The sequence below is a fragment of the Microtus oregoni genome, unplaced genomic scaffold (assembly GCF_018167655.1).
Source record: "Microtus oregoni isolate MIOR12 unplaced genomic scaffold, Mior012 000046F_ref0000063, whole genome shotgun sequence".
Classification (NCBI taxonomy): Eukaryota; Metazoa; Chordata; class Mammalia; order Rodentia; family Cricetidae; genus Microtus; species Microtus oregoni.
The window spans coordinates 15,252,459-15,273,236 of record NW_024543220.1 but is presented as its reverse complement, the minus strand read 5'-3'; the positions used below and the strand labels follow the sequence as shown (position 1 = coordinate 15,273,236).

Sequence of the window (20,778 nt, the reverse complement as noted above, 5' to 3'; positions counted from 1 at the left end):
AGCGAGGTAATCCAGACTTAGAAAGATAAATATAATAGGTACTCACAAATAATTGGCTTTTAGACATAAAGCAAAGAAAAACAGCCTACAATTCACAATCACAGAGAACCTAGACAACAAAGAGGACCCTAAGACATACATGGATCTAATCTACATGGGAATTAGAAAAAGACAAGATCTCCTAAGTAAACTGGAAGTGTGGGGTTCACGGGAGAGGGCAGAAAGGGAGGAGTGAGGGGAGCAAAGAAAAATATATAGCTCAATAAGAACAATTTTAAAAAAAGAAAACATAGTTAAAAAGGAATTGTCTATGTAACTGGTATTGGGGCTATTACTAAATTCACTGAGGGCTACTCTGGCATAAGCACTGAAAACCACAGCAGCCAACCTGATGACAGGGACTATGGTGTCTGCAGGCAGCAGTACATAAAACATGGTCAAGTACGCAAAGGACAAAGTGGGACAACACAAAATACACAATTTGAGAACTGTTCATTTCTACACTTTCCATTTTTATATTTAACAAAGACTTATTATCCACAATATATGAGTCATTCCTACACATGAGCAAGGTAGAGGGAGCTAAATCAGCAAAGAACACGAACAGGCAAATTAGTCATTTCTGTTAACCCAGAATTTGAAAATGCTGTCATACTTCATGCGACTACTTGAAGGTAGGAATTGAAGCTGAGGAAGAGCAGCAGGTGAGGAACTTGGAAATCATAAGTTTGCTTTAATTGGGCTCGTATTTTGACAAGTTAAAGGTTAAATGACACTGTAAGTACTTGAACATGGTAGAGCAGAAATAGTCTGTATAAGCAAACACTCAAGTCCTGCATCCTGACAAGCTTGAATTTAAAGATCATCCACAATGAATCCTCAATGATAGCTATTTGATTCAATAAAGCACATAATGGACATTACCAAACTGTGCTGCAAAGTATCAGTCTTCTCAGAACAAGGCCCTAATGTGAGCAGCAAGCTTTGTAGAACCAGCCTAGGATTAATAAATAAATAACATTACAGAAAAGAACCCTTTAAATTAAAATCAAGAGACATTTAAAGTTTGGGCATTCTTTATTGCAGGAGAGAATCTTCCACTTTGAGACTATTATATATCAGAAAAGCCCCATCTGTTGTATAATTACCTCTGATAAACGACTTGATGCTTCGAGCTTCATTAGAGAAAAAGGAAGAGAAAGGCACACACAGAGAGAACTGTAAATAAATCGTCCCTCCATATTTCACTTAAAACCAGCCCAGCAGGAAGTCATAAAATATTTTTAATAGGTAATATTTCCCAAACATTTTGCTAAAAGCTGTTAGCCTGTTCTGTCCAATATCTGGCCTCCTACAGAAGCCACACTGAAAATGGGCAAACTGGCTCCCTTTAGAGTTTACTAGAAATTTAATTGGAAAATCAAATAAAAGCTTATCTACTTGGTGGCAGTGACATTCACTCTGCAGCGAGCATATCAGGCGTTGCTAGGATCAACAACAGGCTATAAAATAACAGGCATTACAATCTACAGATGATGACTGACCTCTACAGTTCTCACACGTAGGAGGTAGAGGCAGGAAGATTTCAAAGTACGAGACAAGTCCAGACTCACAGATGAAATTTGAAAACACCCACCATCATTTGTAAATCTCTGATTAGCTAAGGTATCACCAGAAACCAGTTTCCAGGGAAGCAAAGAACATCCTGCTCAACCAAAATAATTTAGGCACAACTCAATAATGTTCTTATAACATCATTTTGGAAATTAATGGCATATATTAAAGAAAAACTCAAGGCGTTGAGATCAGCCTGGGCAACGTGTCTTACAGTTACTACTGCTCACAAAACGCCATGACCAACACAAGCTGAGGAGCAAGAGGTTTATTCAGCTAACACTTCCACATTGTAGTTCATTATTGAAGAAGTCAGAACAGGAACTCAAGCAGGGCAGCAACTTGGAAACAAGGGCTGGTGCAACTAAGGCCATGGAGGAGTGCTGCTTACTGGTTTGCTCCTGATGGCTTGATCAACCTGCTTTCTTATAGAACCCAGAACCACCTGCCAAGGGATGGCCCTACCCACAAAGGACTGGAACCACCCACATCAATCACTATTACGAAAAGGCCTTACAGCTGGAACTCATGGAAGCATTATCGCAATTGAAGTTCCCTCCCTTCAGATGACTCTAGCTTGTGTCAAGTTGACACAAGATCAGGCAGCACAGCAACACAAGGAGACCCGACATGTCACACAGCAAAGCAAAACAAAGCAAGAACCAAAACTCAAACCGTAGAAAACATGATTCAAACAAACAAACAAACAACAACAACAAAAAAAGCCTTACAAGATAACTTAAGGAGCTAGAAAATCAACAAACCAATAAGAAAATTATTAAGGAGAGAGGAACCAAAGCAGAAACAAAATTAAGATGGGGGGAGTAAAAGAAAGTAAAGTCAGCAATATTAAAAATAAGGGGAACATTAGAGTCAAATAAATAATATCAAAGACAATAAAAGGAGATTTTTACTACAAATGATGACATAGAAATACAAAGATTACTAGGGACTATTACCAATAACTACTCACTCAATCTGGAAAACCTAAAATGGATAAAATTCTAGATTAAACCACGAGAAATAGAAAATTTAAATTAACCAACAATGAGCCAGCAAAACTTGCTAACAAAAAAGAACTAGACAGCATCACTTGCTAAGTTTTACCAAACTTCTAAAGAACATAATGCCAAACATTCTTAACTCACTCCACAAACCTAAAAGGGGAAGGAATTCTCTCAAACTCTTGTATGGGATCACATTCCCTCAACACCAAAACCAGACAAGAACACACACACAAAATACAGTTACTGACTACTATTTCCAATAAACACAACCCACAAACTGTCGTAGTACTACCAACCCCAACCCACAGCACATCAGAATGGTTATAAACCATGACCAAGACCCAGCCTCTAGGTACAGATGGTTCAAGATGCACAAGTCAGTGAGTGTGTGCATCACACCAGCACAAAGATGGATAGTAGACAAGGAAAAGACAGTTAATAAAATTCAACAACCTAATGAGGCACGGTGGTTCACTGAGGGAGAAGTACAGTTGTGAGCTTCATTCAGCTTCAGGCCTGCTGGGTTAGAGATTAGGAAAACAACAAAATCAACAATTTCCGTAATAAAAGCTCTGATTAACTAGACATATAGAAAGATTACATCACAACACAATTAAGGTCATGTGTGCCAAACACACATCAAACAACATAACCAATGGGGAAACGTCAAATCCACTTCCCCAGGATCTGAAGACAGATGGGAGGTGCTCCGTTACCATCTCTCTATGGAACTGTAAGCCCTAGCCACAACAATGACACAAGAAAAAGACAGACCATCCAAACCAGAAAGGAGGAAGTAAAAGTAACCATCTATAAATGACATGACCTCATAGGTAGAAAGTCCTCAAGATTTCACCCAAAACAATTAGAACTGATAAATTCAATACATGTTCAAGGTGCAAGATTAATTTTAAAAAAGAAAAGTAAAGCCGGGCGGTGGTGGCGCACGCCTTTAATCCCAGCACTTGGGAGGCAGAGGCAGGCGGATCTCTGTGGGTTCGAGACCAGCCTGGTTTACAAGAGCTAGTCCCAGGACAGGCTCCAAAACCACAGAGAAACCCTGTCTCGAAAAACCAAAAAAAAAAAAAAAAAAAAAAAAAAAAAAAAAAAAAAAAAAAAAAAGAAAAGTAGTGTTTCCCTATCGGTAAGAAATTAGCTGGGAAAGAAAGCAACCCATTCATGAAACCTACAAAACAATATAAAATCTAGAAATAAACTTGACCATGTATGTGCATGATCTCTCCCATGAAAATTATAAAACACCAATGAAAGAAACTCAAGCACACAAAGAAAAGGAAGAGAAAGAAAAGGCACCTCCTCACAAAGAAAGACAACCCATATACATGTGCTAGAAGCACAGTGTTCAAATGGCCACACTAGCCAAAGCAGTATGCAGAGTCCACACAATCTCTACCAAAATACTAACAGCATCTATTTTCTTCACAGAAATAGAAAATAAAACCAGAAAATTCTTATATAATTCACAAAGTATTCACAAAAGTCAAAGCAACTGTAAGCAAAAAGAACACACATAGAAGCTTCACACACTCCAAAAACCAGTCCCAGAATAGCATGATACAGGCACAGACCAACAGGACAGAATAAAGAACTCAGAGAAGCCACCTACAGCCAGATAACTTGCAATAAGGGAGAAATAATGAATACCTAGTGTGCTGTGGAATAATCCTTTTGTATACTGTAAAGATTTGTCACTCAAACTGGTTTAATAAAAAGTGGACAGGCTGGTGGCCAGGAAGAAGTATAGGTGGGACAATGAGATGAAAGAGGGCGGAGTCAGAGGAGATGCCAGCAGACACAGAGGAAATAGGACACAGAAACTGTAGAAAATGAGGTAACAAGCCATGAGCCATAGAGTAGATAAGAAATATGGGTTAATTTAAAGTGTAAGAGCTAGCTAGTAAAAAGCCTGAGCTATTGGCCGAGCATTTGTAATTAATATAAGCCTCAGTGTGTGGGACAGAAACTTCCAATTACACTACTGGAGAAAGGAATATCAATAAATGCTGCCGGGGAAGCTGACACTTAGTGCAACAGGGCTGAACTTCCTACTCAGCACAGGTGAAGTTTCTACACAGAGAAACGTGAGAAAGTAACAGCTAAGACACAAGGCTGGGAAAGCATAAAGTAACCAACAGGAAGATGTCAAACCAAAAAGCTTTTAACTGAAAAGGGAGCAATAGGCACAATTCAGAGATAACCTACTAGTGGGAGGAAATGTTTGCAAAGTATCCTTTAGTTAAAACCCAGAAGATAAGGAATTCGACCACAAACAAGCAAAACAAAACTTCTCAAAAGAAAATGGGAAAACAATCAACAATTGTGGAAAAAAATGAGAACTACCAAACAGCAGAAAAATGCCAACTAAACCACAATAAAACACCACTGCCCTTCTGATTAAAGCACTGTTACCAAACAGACAAGGGGAGTGAATACTGATGAGAATATAGAGAAAGAGGAATTTTCACATTCTGCTGGTAAAGTGTGAATTACTGCCCACTATGGATGTTGACAACACCATTATGGTCTACATACAAAGAAAAACTCACTGTGCTTAAGAGTAACCTGCACCTTCACAGTTCCTGCAGCACTATCAACAAAAGCCAAGAAGTGATCAACTTGAGTGTCCATCCCTACACAAATGAATGACTAATGTGGTACATACATATAATGGAAAATGCTTACCCATTAAAAACATGAAGTCCTGTCACATGCCTGCAGAACATTAAGTGAAAACACATATAAACACCACTCCTTCCCACTTAAATGAATGTGGATACTATCTAATTTAAAAAGAATAAAAGGGCTGATAAGGAACAATGCTTACCAGATGCAGAAAGGGGTAGACAAGTATGGTTGGTGAGTACAGAGGATAGCTGCATCACAGAGATGCCTTCTAATATACTATGTCATAACTGGATAGTGATGGTTGACAATAAATATTTCAAGAAGACTGAGCAGAGAAAATTCTGTACATTCTTAGCACGAACCAGTATCTGCAATGATGGCTGTGCCAAACATTCTTATATGCATTCAGCAATACTGTGTGCAGGTGCTGAGATACCATGATGTATGTAACCAGTATGCGTAATCATTATAGTGAAATGAGCAGAGAGAAACAGAAAGAAAACATTTCAAATCATATTTTATCTCCTTAAAAAAAAAAAAAGCCTGGGGAGGTCCTCACAGTTCCAGTGGGCTAAAGACATGCACACCACCACCTGGTACCATGCAACTCAGGTGGGTGAGAGACCACAAGAGCCAGCCTGGGTCCTTATGTCCGGGCTGGCTAAAGGTATCCACGAGCCCACCTGGCACCACAAGAAATGGAGGAGAGAAGCAGGCAGTACATTTCATGTGTTGAGCTAAGAAAAAGATAAGTGAAGGCAGTGACCAATAGGCTGGTTGATGTAGGCAGTCGGCTTGCCACCCAGGTCCAGAGCCTGAGCTGCTACTTAGGGCCATGTCTGAATCCCCGGTCCAACTGCAATTGGGGTCTATGCTGACGTCCATGACCCATGTTGTTACAAAGGGTCACAGGGAAGCCTGGGGTCTAGTCTGCAACCTGTGGACATTTTGATGTTAAATGGCTGTGCTGCCACTGGGGCCAAGTTAATCTGCGTGGCCTGTGCTGCCACCTGAGGCCATGGTGGTGTCTGAGTCTGGGCTATGCCACAGGGCCTAGCTCCATGGACCTAGCACAGGCAGGGTCTGCGTTGATATTTGTGGCTCCTGTTACCCCTGAAAGCCTTGAAAATACCCAGGTTGCAATACCCTGAAAGCCTTGAAAATACCCAGATTGAAGCCAGGTAGCAATCTGAAGGTCATCCTGCAGCTATGCCTAATCTGAGTGGACTATGCTGCCACCTGCGGACCTGGAGATATCAGACCACAGCTGGGGTCTGTGTTGATATCTGTGGCCCCTGATGCCACCAAAGACCACACGGATGCCTGGGGTCTAGGCTGCAATCTGTGGCCATGTTGGTGTCTGAGGGTTGTGCTGGCACCAGGAACAAGCCAACTTGAGTGACCTGCACTATCACTTGAGCCACTGTGTCACCAGGCCAGGGCTGCTGCCAAGGGCCGTATCTGGGTCTGTGGCCCTACTGCAGCCAGAGTCTGAGTTAATGTCAATGGCTTCTGTTAGCACCAAGAGCTAATGCAGATGCCCAGATCTGATTAGCTATCTCAAACCATGTTGCTGTCCAAGGGTCTTGCTATCACTGGGGCCATACTGCTCTGGGTGTCTTATGCTGCCACTGGGGCCATGGTGATATACAGGTCTGATCTGCTACCAAGGGCCATGTCTGAATCTGTGTTCCTGCAGCAGCTGGGGTTTATGTTGATGTCCATGGTGCAAGGATGAATGAAGCATTAGGAAGGTTGTAGACCTTTCGGGATTCTAAAACCTAAGCCTTCTAGATTACATGGTAAATGTGAAAGCCAGAGGGAGGGGGTTCAATACAAAGCAAATAGAATGCATCTCCAATCAGATGGGTAGGATTTATATTTCTGTTGTGGGATAATGTTCTTGTATACTGTTAAGATTTATCACTTGTACTGGTTTAATAAAATGCTGATTGGCCAGTAGCCAGGCAGGAAGTACAGGTGGGGCAACTAGACAAGGAGAATTCTGGGAAGAGGAAAGGCAGAGACACAGTCACCAGTCAGATAGGGAGGAAGCAAGATGAGAAGGCCTTACTGAGAAAAGGTACAAGCCACGTGGCTAAACCTAGGTAAGAATTCTGGGTTAACTTAGGTTGCAAGAGTTAGTTAGTAATAAGCCTAAGCTAACAGTGCCAAGCAGTTTATAATTAATATAAGCCTCTGTGTTTTTATTTGGGACTGAACAGCTGCAGGACCAGGTGAGATAGAAACTTCTTATCTACATATTACAAGAAAAAGCATGGCATTTTTCAGCGGCCCAGATAGAAAGAGATGAACCCTAGAGGTCCAAAGGTCAAGGCAGGAATAAGCCTGGGAAGAGGAAAGGGAAAAGAGTCTGAAGACAGAATCTTACTCCAAATACAAGACTTTTTCCATACTTATTTAGCATTCCATATACCTCAATCTGTTCTGGGTCAATGGTGTCTATATGAATCCTTGCTATTGGTCAGCTTCCCTAAAAGGTTCACCTCCAGAGAAAGTGCTAGCAATCATAAAGACCTGGCTGCTTACAACCCCTTTAATATAAATTCAAGGAACTTTGGTTATAACGTGGATTTCCATGAATTTTCTATAGGTATATTTTACACAGTGAATTAACTGACACACACACAAAAACCATTTCTTTGTAAATAATTATAATACCTCCCTCACTGGGTTGTCTTGGGTCTGAAAGTAGTTAGGTAAGGCGCTATAAGTACCTCACCCTCACATGCATTTTGGCTGAATGGTTTGTTGTGGCCTAGTTTTGGAACATGAAGCTCAATTCAGGTTCCATCCAGTAAGATCCTGACCAGCCCCAATTGTTCCCTTAGGCCCTTTAGGCTTTAACTTTTGGTTATAGAGCTTTAAAAAAAATCTAGGCATGAACAGGCGTAAGTGGAGAATGGGTATTTATAACTGGTCACAGCTTTCATCAGGTCCTTGATAAGCACATGGTCTATAACTCCACTTCCCTGACATACCGTTAATAACCTTCTTCTCTTCTTAAGTGATTTCCATACCTTTCCTAACAGCACTGAACAAGTTATAATATTAAAATCTCTCTTTTTCTGGAATGATACCTTTCAGTATAACCCATTCCTATTCTCAATACTGTCAGATTGCTTCTTCAAAACAATAGTGACACTACTGCCTTCTCTTGATCAGAACCACAGCTATTGTTCAAAGTCCCAGTAGCATGGCTGGGCATTCAAGCTTTAACCTCTTCGACAATGATGAACTTTTCCAACTTCATCCTTCAACAATGGCCCTAAAAGAATCACTGGCCAAAGAGGAGCCTCAAGCAGCTTTCCTTCACACATCATGCTACACGTATGAAATGCCTCTTCACAACACTGTCTTCAGTGTCACTTTTTAATAAGTCCATACCCTTCAATAGCATTTACTATATAGCCTGGCCCACTAATATATGTGCACATGGCCATGTATCAGGTTTCCAACCCCAGCATCCTGACATGATTGTGCTGGACCACTTCTGGTGTAGAGTTGTCCTATGCAATGTAAGGTATTAGCAGTACTTTAGGTCTCTTGGTATTCCACTGCTCAGAGAGAGAAGAGGGGAATGATCACTTCACTATTGTTTGCCATCATCTCTTTTAATATAACAAATAAATTAAATGTCCCTGCTCAACAATAAATTCTTCAAAGAGCTTTGTTTTATATTCTCAATATAACTCATGAAAGGAGTTATATTTGTTCCCTGCTAACCTCCCACAAATTGGTAGAATGGATAGCCTAAACTACCACATTTCTAAACATTCATTACATTTGAACACTAAACTATAACCTTAATACAAAGCATGAGAGGCAAAAACTGCTGTTGTGTTATCTTTCTAAATTTGAACAAATATTATGAGTTACAGCTGTGTCCCCAAAGAAATAGTTCTAGCATTATAACTAGCTGAGCACTAAATACACAGCACCTGAGGTTAAGCGCTCATGTAAATTCCTGGGCTAGTAGTCTATGACTCTTATGGCTAGGGACTTACATTCCTCTTTACTCGGTGAAGTTACATTCAGTTCTGTCGGAAGCGACTGCTGGCTGGGACTAAGAGTTGGTGTGGTTATAGAGGTATTGCTGTTGTCACTGGTGGTCTCTTCAGAAAACAAATCTGATTGGCTGTTACTTGTACTTGGGGCAGAATCATCGTCTGGTTGTTTCTTTTGAAAATCTAAAAAGAAAAGGAGGTAAGAAAGCTGGTTTAATTAAAGAGCTTACAGCCAGAGCAGTCACTAAGAACATTACGTTAGCATCAAAGTTACATGCAACAGCAACAAAGGCTAATGTGGGTAATTAAAAGCATGGAAGTAAATCATCAATTAAAAAAACAAACCAAAAGTACAACCACATGAATGATTTCTAGAGTTAATGCATGACTTAAACTTTAAATTTATAACTTAAAGCCCTTTGTTGTTCAGATGACTGTAGGCACTGATTTCAATACTGAACTCCGAAAATCAAAAGATGCACGTTAGCATTTCAAGAGCAATGAGTAGAATGGAGAGAAAAGAATAAAAGTGATCGACACTAACAGGTCAGAGATCAGAAGGAAAATGGCAGGCAGCACAGAAAATAGCACAAAATAACAGAAAACATTTAAAATGGCATGAATTGGTGAGTGTGTGTGTGTGTGTTGTGTGTGTATCTCAGTAATGGGAGTAAATATAAAAGAAATGAACATAACAGCAAAGGAAAAAACAACAGATGGAGGAAATGGGCTCCTCTTAGTTAACAACAGCCTTAAAGACACAACAAAGATGGTTTTCTAGTTAGTGCTCTCTTTGATTTTTTAAGCTGATGAGGGGTTATACAAATGTAATTGTAACAATATTCTCTTATTTCATTTTTTAAAAATCTAGCTCTTGTATGAAGCACAGGCTGCAATTATCAATTGGAAAAAGTATCTTTAGAATTCCACATGGTCTTACCTTGGAAGAAGAGAAGTCACAGCCATCAAGTTCTTTAGCCTTATCAGACCCACTGTATCTTAACCTATTCTTAGCATAACAGCTAGCATTTATGACACAATGAGTATTTCTGCATAACTCACTCACATTAACACTCAAGAACACTACTTAGTTTGTAAGCAGTTGAGAGCAAGTGAAGAGGAGAGCAATTCGAGTTGAGAACACAGCTCATGGCTCCTCATGGCACACAGTGTAGATGAGAAGCACCAGTCCAGATCAGGAAGAGCCCTCCAGGTTATTTCCCACCCATTTCCAGCACTGTTTTTTTTTTATGTAGTATGTCTTCTAGCCATTTTCTTATTCAATGTTTTGATATTTTCAAAATGATTTATCAATATTATTGTATAGCATTTATCAAAAATGTGCTACATAAAATAAAACATTGCCCTTTATATCTTACAGTATAAAGTATAAAAAGATTTTTATGCCATTTCATTAGTATTCCTATATCAAAGATTCCTGTGTCTTTCCTATGACTGTGTACCACACAACTGGGAATGTTATAAGGCCCAAAAAGACACTCTAGTTCATTCCTCAATTCCCCAAAACAGATACAAACTTACTGAAGCATAAGAACCTGTTCCACTTGTTAAGGTCATTCTTCCTGTTTGCTCCATGGCTGCCTCAAAGCATCACTGGGCTCTTTTTTTTTTCCAGCCAGTACCTACTCTCTGACTAACACCAGGAGAAAGTAGGGCTGGAGCAAGGGGACTCAAGAAGCCCACAAGTTCACTCAAAAGGTGAAGGGGCAGAGTGTGGTAAGAAGTGAAGGAAAAAGTCAAATGAGGCCAAGAGACTGCTTTCTAGAGCTCTTCCTCAAAAGCAGAAAGAATGAAAGGTCCACAAACAGCTGCTTGTTCTGATCAGGGACTAAAAGTTCTAAAATTCTGAAATAAATGGGAAAGATAGAAAACTCCAAAACAAATCCACTACAGTATATGAGAAAATAATCAGGATAACTTCCATGATTTACTGGTACTGTTAATGGAACACTCAAAAGTCTAAATCTACCAGTTAAACCACTTTATCGGTGCTGCTCATATCCAGCCATTCTCACTCTCTAAACATGGAGGGTACCTGAGAGGAGACCAGATGGGAAGAAAGGAAAATTGCTTTTAAAGACTTGACATACAACAGCAGATTCTCATGGCACAGTCAACCACACCCATGAGTAAAAATCACGGTACTTTTGTCATTGACCAGCAAAAAGAAAATTCTCTGATGAGAAATCACTTGAGAAAATCCAAAGTTCAAAATAAAAGGCTAAATTTGTGCATGTGCAAGTTATGTACAAGCATTGAAGGGAGGATGGAGGAGAGAACCTGAACAAACCCTTGGACAAAGATATACAACAGCAGAAGTCTCAGCAAAACAATGCCTCCTGCCCCATTTTAAACATTCAATAAAATTCTTTTTAAAAATGATCTTTACATAATTCCTTAAAAAGGTGGCATTTTATTAGATGTCCAACTAAATAAACTGGCCTTAAATAAAATAGCTATAAGACATTGCTTCTTGTGTGTTTATAACCATGTGAGTTATAAACACACCCATACACAATAAGTAAATCTAAACCAAAATGCCACTATTGGGTCACATTTAAAATACCTACTATTTACTACTGTGAACCTTTGTAAGTGCTTTCAGTCCCTAGTGGGCTAGCATTTTTACACTCGAATGTTCAGAGACCATGAGTTTCTATTTCCATCATCAACAGAGTCCATCACTGCATCATTCCATTTACTCAGTGGGGTCATCTGGCTTGCTGTACCAAAGCTTCTCTATCATCTCTGTAAACACTAAAACTGGGTTTATACATCGTGGCAGATGGAGATCTATGAGGGACACCAAGCAAAGTGTGGCTCCTGCCAGGAGTTCTGATTCATTCTCCTGATACAGTGGGACATGGTAGGGATGGGCAGCTACAAATGAGGGCTGGAGCTGGGCTTTAGGCTACAAGTTACTGATTCCTGTCTGCGCTTGCCCTCTACAGCAGTACTGTAACTAAAAGAACTGGACACTTAGAGCTTGTAAAAGCGATTCTACACGTCCCCACATTTCCTTTCCAGTCTCAAAAGCCTAATCGTCCTTCAGTGCAGATTCCAACTTCCTATTCCCACTGCAAGGTTTTATTTGGTTATTTCATACCATAAAGTACTTCATGTTTCAAGCAGGCAGTTAAAGGTAAAATGTTGTCAAGAGTTTTGTCTCAACCCACTTACAAATAAAAATTCATTTCCTGTATCTTCAAAGTTTGGTTCATGCAAGACCAACATAAAAACTTCCTTTAATAGAGCAGAGTTCTGAGCTTCCTCCTGCCTTCGCAGTATCTAACAGAGACTAGAGCCCTCACCCTCTACCAACTTGGGTGTCTACTTTAAAAAGCTATAAAACCGTAAGCCAGTCAATTCATAAATCAAACTTTTAGTCTTCCGATTAAAATCTTAAAAAAATTCTAGGAGTTAGATGTTACCCTGGGTTAATGGCCTAAGCAAAAACTAGTTTAAGCAAGAGTTAAGCATGAATAAGCTTAAGTTACAAAACCTTGCAATGTAGTCAGTCACCTTTAAACTATATAGTTTACAGAGAAAGCAGACCTCACTGAGACTGGGCTCATTTAAACTTTCATGAATCGTCTCTTCTGGCTTTGTTAATGATGAAGTGGGAAATTGTGGACTAGATTCTTATCTTCTCATGCTGATTAGTTTCTCTGGTTCTTACAGAGACTGTGGACCTCAGAATAGACTAAAAGAAACTGTTTTGCTTTTTGCGAGCTTAAACACATCCTACACATCCAAACCCACGCACAGAGAGAAAGAAGGGGAAAACAGAGACAGAGAGAGACAGAAACACACATACACATGCAGAGAGACACACAGAGAGAGACAGAGAGACAGAGAGAGAGAGAGAGAGAGAGAGACCAACTGACAGATGTAGACTAATATTGATAAATGACTCCTTGTGGTCTTTGTGAGGACCAGATGAAGCATTGTGTGAATATGTATTGTTGACATGGGCATGGCCATGTAAAAAAGCCCATTGCCTCCAACCCTGATCATGCTCAGAGCTGAGAGCAAAGCTTTCCTCTGGTCCAAAAAGACTGACTTATATGTGAGAACTAGCAACTGCGGCTTCTTTCTTCCTCCCAGGTAACTGCAACTTGAGACTGCCTCCCTATAGAGATCTCCTACCCAGACCAACTAACACCTCCTTGTCGCGCTGTACTTAAGAAAACACTGGGTTCTGAGTATCCAGAAGATGTAGTAGGTGCCCTCTATCTGAGGAAGCATAGTCCACTCAACCCCAGGTTCCTGTCTATATGTCTGTTGTTTCTTAAACTGTCATTTCTTCATTCCTTCACTGTCCCAGTCAGGTTTCCAGAACAAGCAACATAAGATGCAGCAGGTCCTACCTGTGCACTTTCTCGGGAACTACACCTGTTCTACACCTGTTTACTGCTCTTCCCACTGTCTCACAGCACTAGCAATAGCATTCACCTAGAGGCTGAATTCAGACGCCTGGCGAACACTCCCTTCCTTGACTCTCCATCTCAAGTCCCAGCAGGCATCATCATTCACAACTGTTGAAACTTGACCACACACATCTCTCTACTACCACTCCAGCCTAATGTCTCACCTGCCAGATTCCATCAATTCAACTTAGCAGAAATCTCTGGGTCACTGTAACCTATTCTCCACAAAGCAATAAGAATGATCGTGAGAAAAAAATAATAAAACTCCCAATAAAGTCCAAATTTCTATGTCAATTTTGTACCTAAACCCTTGAATGCCCTCCGACCCCGGTTGCCTCTACAAGCATGGCTAAAAAGGGAAATACCCCTCAAGAGAACAGTTGTGGGGAGGGTGAGAAGGCTCAGTAGGTAGTGTTGCCAGTAAAGTCTGGTAATCAGAGCCTGATTCCCAGAATTCTCAGTGAAAGGCACTGAGGATATTTGGTGTGGAGTTTACTTTATTTAAGGCAAAGCTAGCCATCTGGAGAGAGAAAGTGCCCTTGGTTCAATTGCTGACAGTATACTGCCCAAATTGAACCAGCAGGATGCAAACAAAAGAAACTGCTAAACATTGTCCAGACAAGGTAGGGCATTTGTCCATCAGATATTCTAGGTCTATAGGTCAAAGATGGACACCCCCAACAATACAGAAGAAGTCTGGGCTGACTATCCAGCAGTCAGATGTCCCTGTTGTTAGATAACATTTCAAACTTCTAGGGTCTTTGATAAAGTTAAAGACTAAATAATTAAAGTTTTCCTTAGTTATGAAAAGAAAAGGTAAATTAGACATAAAACTATAAACTCAGGCTGGGAAGATAGCTCAGTGATGAGAAGCACTGACTGCTTTTCTGAGTTTCAATTCCCAGGAAACACATAGTGACTCACAGTCATCTATAAAAAAAAATCTGATGTCTTTTTCTGGAATGTAGGCATATATGCAGACAGAGCACTCATACCTACAAAAATACATAAACAGAAAAAATTTAGGTCACGTGGTGGTGGCACACACCTTTAGTCCCAGCACTCAGGAGGCAGAAATCAGTCTCTGTGAGTTCGAGGCCAACCTGGTCTACAGAGCGAGTTCTAGGACAGGTTCCAAAGCTACAAAGAAGCCCTGTCTCAAAAAAAACACAACACACAAAAATTTAAACTTACAAAGATAAATAATATTTTCTCTAAGTCTGTCAAATAAAATGGATTGAATACGTAACTATAAATCTTAATAACTTTTTATTGTATAGAATTTTACTAAAGTTAATGCCTTCCTTTTTAATTAGACAAAAAAGGGGGAAGTAGAGAATATCCCTTTATACTGTGTGACTATATGCCATTGTGATTAGTTTAATAAAGAAGCTGACTAGCCAATAGCTGGACAGAATAAGGTTAGGTGGGAAAACCAGACTAAGCACAATGGGAAGAAAAAGAACGAAGTTAGAGGGGTTGCACGTCAGACACAGAGAGGAAACAGGAGGTTCAAGATGAAGAGAGGTAATGACATGTGGCACAATGTAGATTAATAAAAATGGGTTAATTTATGTTGTAAGAGCTAGTTAGTAATAAGCCTGAGCTATCAATCAAGCATTTATAATTAACATTAAGACTCTGAGTGGATATTTGGGAGCCAGTGGTCCCGACAAAAAACTCCACCTACAGACTATTAGATATCTTTATTCTGTTAGGTATCTTTAGATATTACGTCCCTTATATCTAGTCACATGATCCAATCTGATTTATCTAAATTTCAGTTAAAACAAGTGAAATTTGGTTAAACGAATATATTTGGGACTATACTTTTTTATCATCAAGTGTGGATAATGAACTCTGGATAGGAAAGGAAAGGTAGATGCTATCCATCTGAAATTATCTTTAAAATATTGGTGGTGTGTAACACAGGTGAACTCCACTTAGTGTCAATAGTGTGACTGACTGTGTTCTGTGCAGGCTGAACTCTCAGGATGTTTAGCTCCAACTCAATGCAGCCCAATAACTTAAATCTTGTATCAGACATACAGTGCTTAACAGTAATTCTGTCCCAGGAAAAAGGTGCATTTCAGCCCTCACCATGAGTCCTTAACTTTCACATGCAAGGCCCCTGGTTCTAACAAGAGATGGAATAAATAGCCACGTGAAACACACCATTTGTTGGCTGTTCCTACAAACTATGTTCACTAGTAATCTACCTACTTTAGAGTTCATACTATGGTCACATCATTGAACTGTTTGATTTTGCTCTGGACCCTGGAACATGCAGATGTCAGTTTGCAGTAACCCCGATGGTTAGACTATGGTATGCATTTCTGTGTCAGAATCTTTTCTTTATCTTGTGCTACATCTGAATTTTCCCTTTCTGCATGTATCTTCATTTAAAAAGAAAAAGCCATTATTCTCACTCACACACTTACGAATCACATACATATGTGTAATGAGATCCAATGCCCTCCTCTGGTGTCCAGGCATGCGAGGAGACAGAACACTGCTTACATAATAAATCTGGGGGAGGGGGGGTTTCAAACACAACCAGCCCCAAAGTTCCTATCTCAGAGGTGATACCGGTTCACTCAGTTTTGTGAATAAAACCACAGTACAATCAAAGGAAAGGGTAAGCGTGGCAAGGAGAGGATGCAGCAGTTTTAATTTCCTCTCTAATTTAAATTTATCAATTTGGTAAATTCTATCCATCTTTCCTCTTGAAAACTAAAAAAAAAAAAAAAAACAAGGAAAATCACACTTTCTTCCACCCAGTCCTCACGGTGTCACCCCAGAGTCAGGAGTGAAATGCAGCTAGAGCACTCAAGCAGCCATGTCTCTGTGAGACACCAAGAACCACTGCCACTTACTTCACACGGAAGACATGTCACCCCACAAAGCTAATAGACACTGCTCATCAGTCCTGATCTCAATTTAAAACTGCAGCAACAGTTCTTAATGTAATCAATCATATCCATGAAGCAGTCATCACAAAGAGGAGTGTATCACCGTACAGTGTACCAGGCTGGTTTAACCAGCAGAGCTGATGATAATATACATCAGGGCCCTTGGCTAGCCTGTAGAGCCAGCCCTGTAACCCCTTTCCTGCACCACAGAAACACAAGAGGAGGAGTAAATCCGGTATCAACTGTAATGACAGAGGCCAATTAAAGACTATAAAATGGAATTTTACTGTACTAGTTTTTGTTAAGCTGCCCAAACTATGTACATATGAAAACTTTTTCTGACTAGTTGTCTGACAAACCAAAAGACTTCAAAAAATATGTACAGCAGATTCTGAAACAAGTAACTTGTGGAATCATCTACAATAGTGTCTTAGTTTTCATTTGAGGTTTATTTTTAATCTAAAAACAACATGGAGGGCACATCCACCTTTTAAACAAAAAGAACAGAGGAGAGTGGAGAGATGTGTTGCTGGTTAAGAGTAGTCATTGCTCTTGTCAAAGACCCAAGCTCACATGGTGGTTTCACAACCATCCTTGAAGCCAGGTCCAGGGATCCAGCACTCTCCTCTGACCTCTGCAGACAACAGGCAAGCATGTGGTGCACACATATGCATACAGGCAAAACATTCATACACATAAAATGTTTTAAAATCTAAAAAAAAAATTAAGAAAGTAGAACAGAAAGGTAAGTACGAAAGTTTAAATTTTGTTTTAAAGTTTTATTAAGTACTTGAAGGGATAAGCTTAAAGGGATTCCCAGTGGCTAAAAATGGGACAATTTTAGCTTCAAATAACAACTGTAATCGATTATAACCAAATAAAATAGAAGACTATGGGTTTACATAGGCCAAAGAAAAAGTTCTTCCTTACAATGGAAAACACACTAACAAAAAGAAGAGACTATATGGCTAATAAAAAACATGAGTGGTGTGAACACTAGTGAATAAAACTTCCATGAGAAAGGTGTTTCTGTGGGCTCAAATTATCTCCAACAATGCAGGCATTTGTGGATGCCTGCTGACATGTTGCCTTGAACACTTCATAGATACTTCCCCCAAAACAGATTCCTTGAATCAAAGGAGAGAAGGGGGATCAAACACGAACTTAGGAGAATATCATATCACAGTTATGATTTATGGCGGGAGTAACCCTGGCAGGTCCCACTGTGGTGGGGGACTATGGCAGATGGGAGACAGATACATCACGCCAAGAGAGCTTGGGTATAGAGTTTGTCTTGTGAGTACTGAAAGGGTATAAGGGTAAGGGGGTTATGGAGGGACGAGAGAGAAGAAGAGGGAAGGGGAAAGGGACAAGGGTTCTTCTGAGGAAGAATGGACAGAAAACAGGAAGAGAGAAAGCTTGAGATCAGTTTGAAAGGGGGAGATTGGGAGTGAGTGGAGCTTGTCTCTTAAAGGGGCAGTGTACCAAGGTAACAAGGCAGGCTAGCATAATTATAACAATCATCAAGGAAGTATATATCTTTAATATACTAAGTCTGTATCTATATTCCTTACTATGAAAGTCAAGAAAAACAAAAATAGGCTGAGGTAACACTCCACACTAAAAGAGGTTTAAAGAAACATGACAACTGAATACAGTCAATGAATTAAGATTTTGCATTCAGCATGGACAGACACAGAAAGGAACACATTCAGACAAGTGGTAAAGCTTATAAACTAAGGGTTTGATAGTAGAATTGTACCAATATTCAATTTCTGGTTTTGATTCCGATACCATGAACTCCTTAGTCTTGAGAAAACACATTAGAAAAAAGTTAGAGATAAAATAAGATGTCTTCAGCTTATGTTCAAACGAATAAGGAAAAGATGCTTGTGTGTATGTGTATGTAAGCATACACAAAGAACAATGAAACAGTAAAACAATTGCTGAACCCATAGAAAAGATATATAGGAGTCACGTTGGTGGGTGAGTTGTTTCTGGTTGCATGGAAGCAACCTGAACATCCACTGATAGATAAAATAAAAATTTTTACATACAATGGGATGTTAAACAACCCAAAAAAAAGAAAAAGAGATTTTGTTGTACGCTATAATATGACTGAACTTTAAGGACATTATGTTAAGTGCTATAAGGCGCGCTCTCTCTCTCCCTCTCTCTCTCTCCCTCTCTCTCTCTCTCTCTCTCTCTCTCTCTCTCTCATTCAAATAGTGAATGATTCTGCTTACACGTGGTACTAGAGTAGAGAAGATCAGAAAGTAGGAATGATACCTGTCAGGATCCTAAGAAAACAGCATAGGGAATTGTTCAATGTGATGTGACTTCAATTTGCCATGGTGAAGTGTTCTGAAGCTGACACACCCTTTGTTAAAATTACAAATTAATCTTAAATAATTTTTTTTCCAAAATTAAAAATGATAAAAAAAAAACTTTCATGTGCTTTCAGATAAGTTGACCAGAAATGGCCATTCACCATTCTATGTAGTTATAGCAAACATAATGTTCTATAGAAGTGGCAAATGTGCATGTACAGAAATTGGCAAGAGTAGAAACTGCAGCCTTACAAAGTACTTTCTTTAATATACTAAGTCTGCATAAAAGTAAGACTTTTTAGGCTTTTTACTAGAATTTGTGTCTCCACTTTTTTCTCAAAAGTCTCAGGTGAAATTCACCAGATTAGACTGATAATGCTGGGGTTACAGAATGGAGCAGAGGAACATTAAAGTTACATGACTGAGGAGTTGTTATTGTTGTTATTCTTGTTTTTACATATGCATGGTTCTCAATACTATTTAAAAACAAAACAGAGAATATGACAAACATCATTTGTTCATAACCCAGAACTAAGCATGATGGCTGCCATACGTGCACTACAGAGAGCTGGGGCTGTCTGCCCTGGGACGGCCATGCCAGGACTTTGGCGTGTACTTACAGCTGCATTATCTTACCCCTATTGTAATGCAGACATTGTACAGAAATGGTGTTCTACTGCATGCTGCTAATTAAAACGAGCTTTCTTCAGTGCTGGGTTTTACACACATCTGTACTAAAATGTATTTAATATACTCAGTTTAAACTTCTAAGATTTTCATTCTATGAATTTATCACACTCATCCTGCACCTTCTAAAGCAAATCATTAAGAAAACTTAAAAAAAAAATCCTTGACAAAGAGAGAATAAAAATATGTATGAAGCCATACAAGGTGGCACACACCTATAATCCCAGCACAGAGGCAGAGGCAGGTGATATCTGGAGGTTTGAGGCCAGCCTGGTCTGCAAAGCAAGTTCCAGAACACTCAGGGCAGCCAGACAGAGAAGTCTGTCTCAAAAAAACAAAAGACTAAATAAATAAAATAAATGTAACGAGTGGAGAGGCTATTTAACTCAGCACGGTCTGTATTCATCCTGGAACAGTTATAGACATTACAGCCTTCTACCTGCTAGGAATCAATATCAGACAACACGCTTGAGTTTCTACAGACTGTTGGATCATGTCATTCTTTCCACATAATCTCTTCTGTCCTTTCAAAAAACAGTGAATGTCAAAGAAATAGTATACGTATAAAGGCAGATCTTCATATTCTCCTTAAATGGTTTAACAATATACAAAGAAACAGAGAGAAATATACAATTGGCAAGCTCTTTGTGAAATTTAGAGACCTACCCATAGAGCCTATTGATCTCAAGTTGAGAAACCAGATTCCTTATTTCCAACCTACCCCAAACCTGTCACTTTGCTTTGCTCTGTGGCTTTACTTGCACTTTCAAAGAAAACCTAGCCAGATCTCAATTGGCCTGATCTTCAAACCAACCAAGTCTAAACAGGATGTGACCTGACGGCTTCAACAGTGTGACACCCCCCCCCCCCAAGAAAGCACAAGGGGTGTGCATGCAGCCCATCTGTGGTCTGCCTTGCTTTCAAGATCTGCATCAGGCCGGGCGGTGGTGGCGCACACCTTTAATCCCAGCACTTAGAGGCAGAGGCAGGCGGATCTCTGTGAGTTCGAGACCAGCCTGGTCTACAAGAGCTAGTTCCAGGACAGGCTCCAAAACCACAGAGAAACCCTGTCTCGAAAAAAAAAAAAAAAAAAAAAAAAGATC

General features: G+C 39.8%; 1 protein-coding gene across 1 annotated transcript in view; it reads right to left on the bottom strand.

The window, feature by feature from the left end:
• Nucleotides 1–20,778, bottom strand: part of Zfand3 (zinc finger AN1-type containing 3) — a 201,636-nt gene that overhangs the window by 63,155 nt on the left and 117,703 nt on the right. Inside the window, exon 3 of the mRNA XM_041634762.1 lies at nt 9,296–9,478. Within this exon, the coding sequence (XP_041490696.1) occupies nt 9,296–9,478 (183 nt within the window). The remainder of the gene's footprint in view (nt 1–9,295; nt 9,479–20,778) is intronic.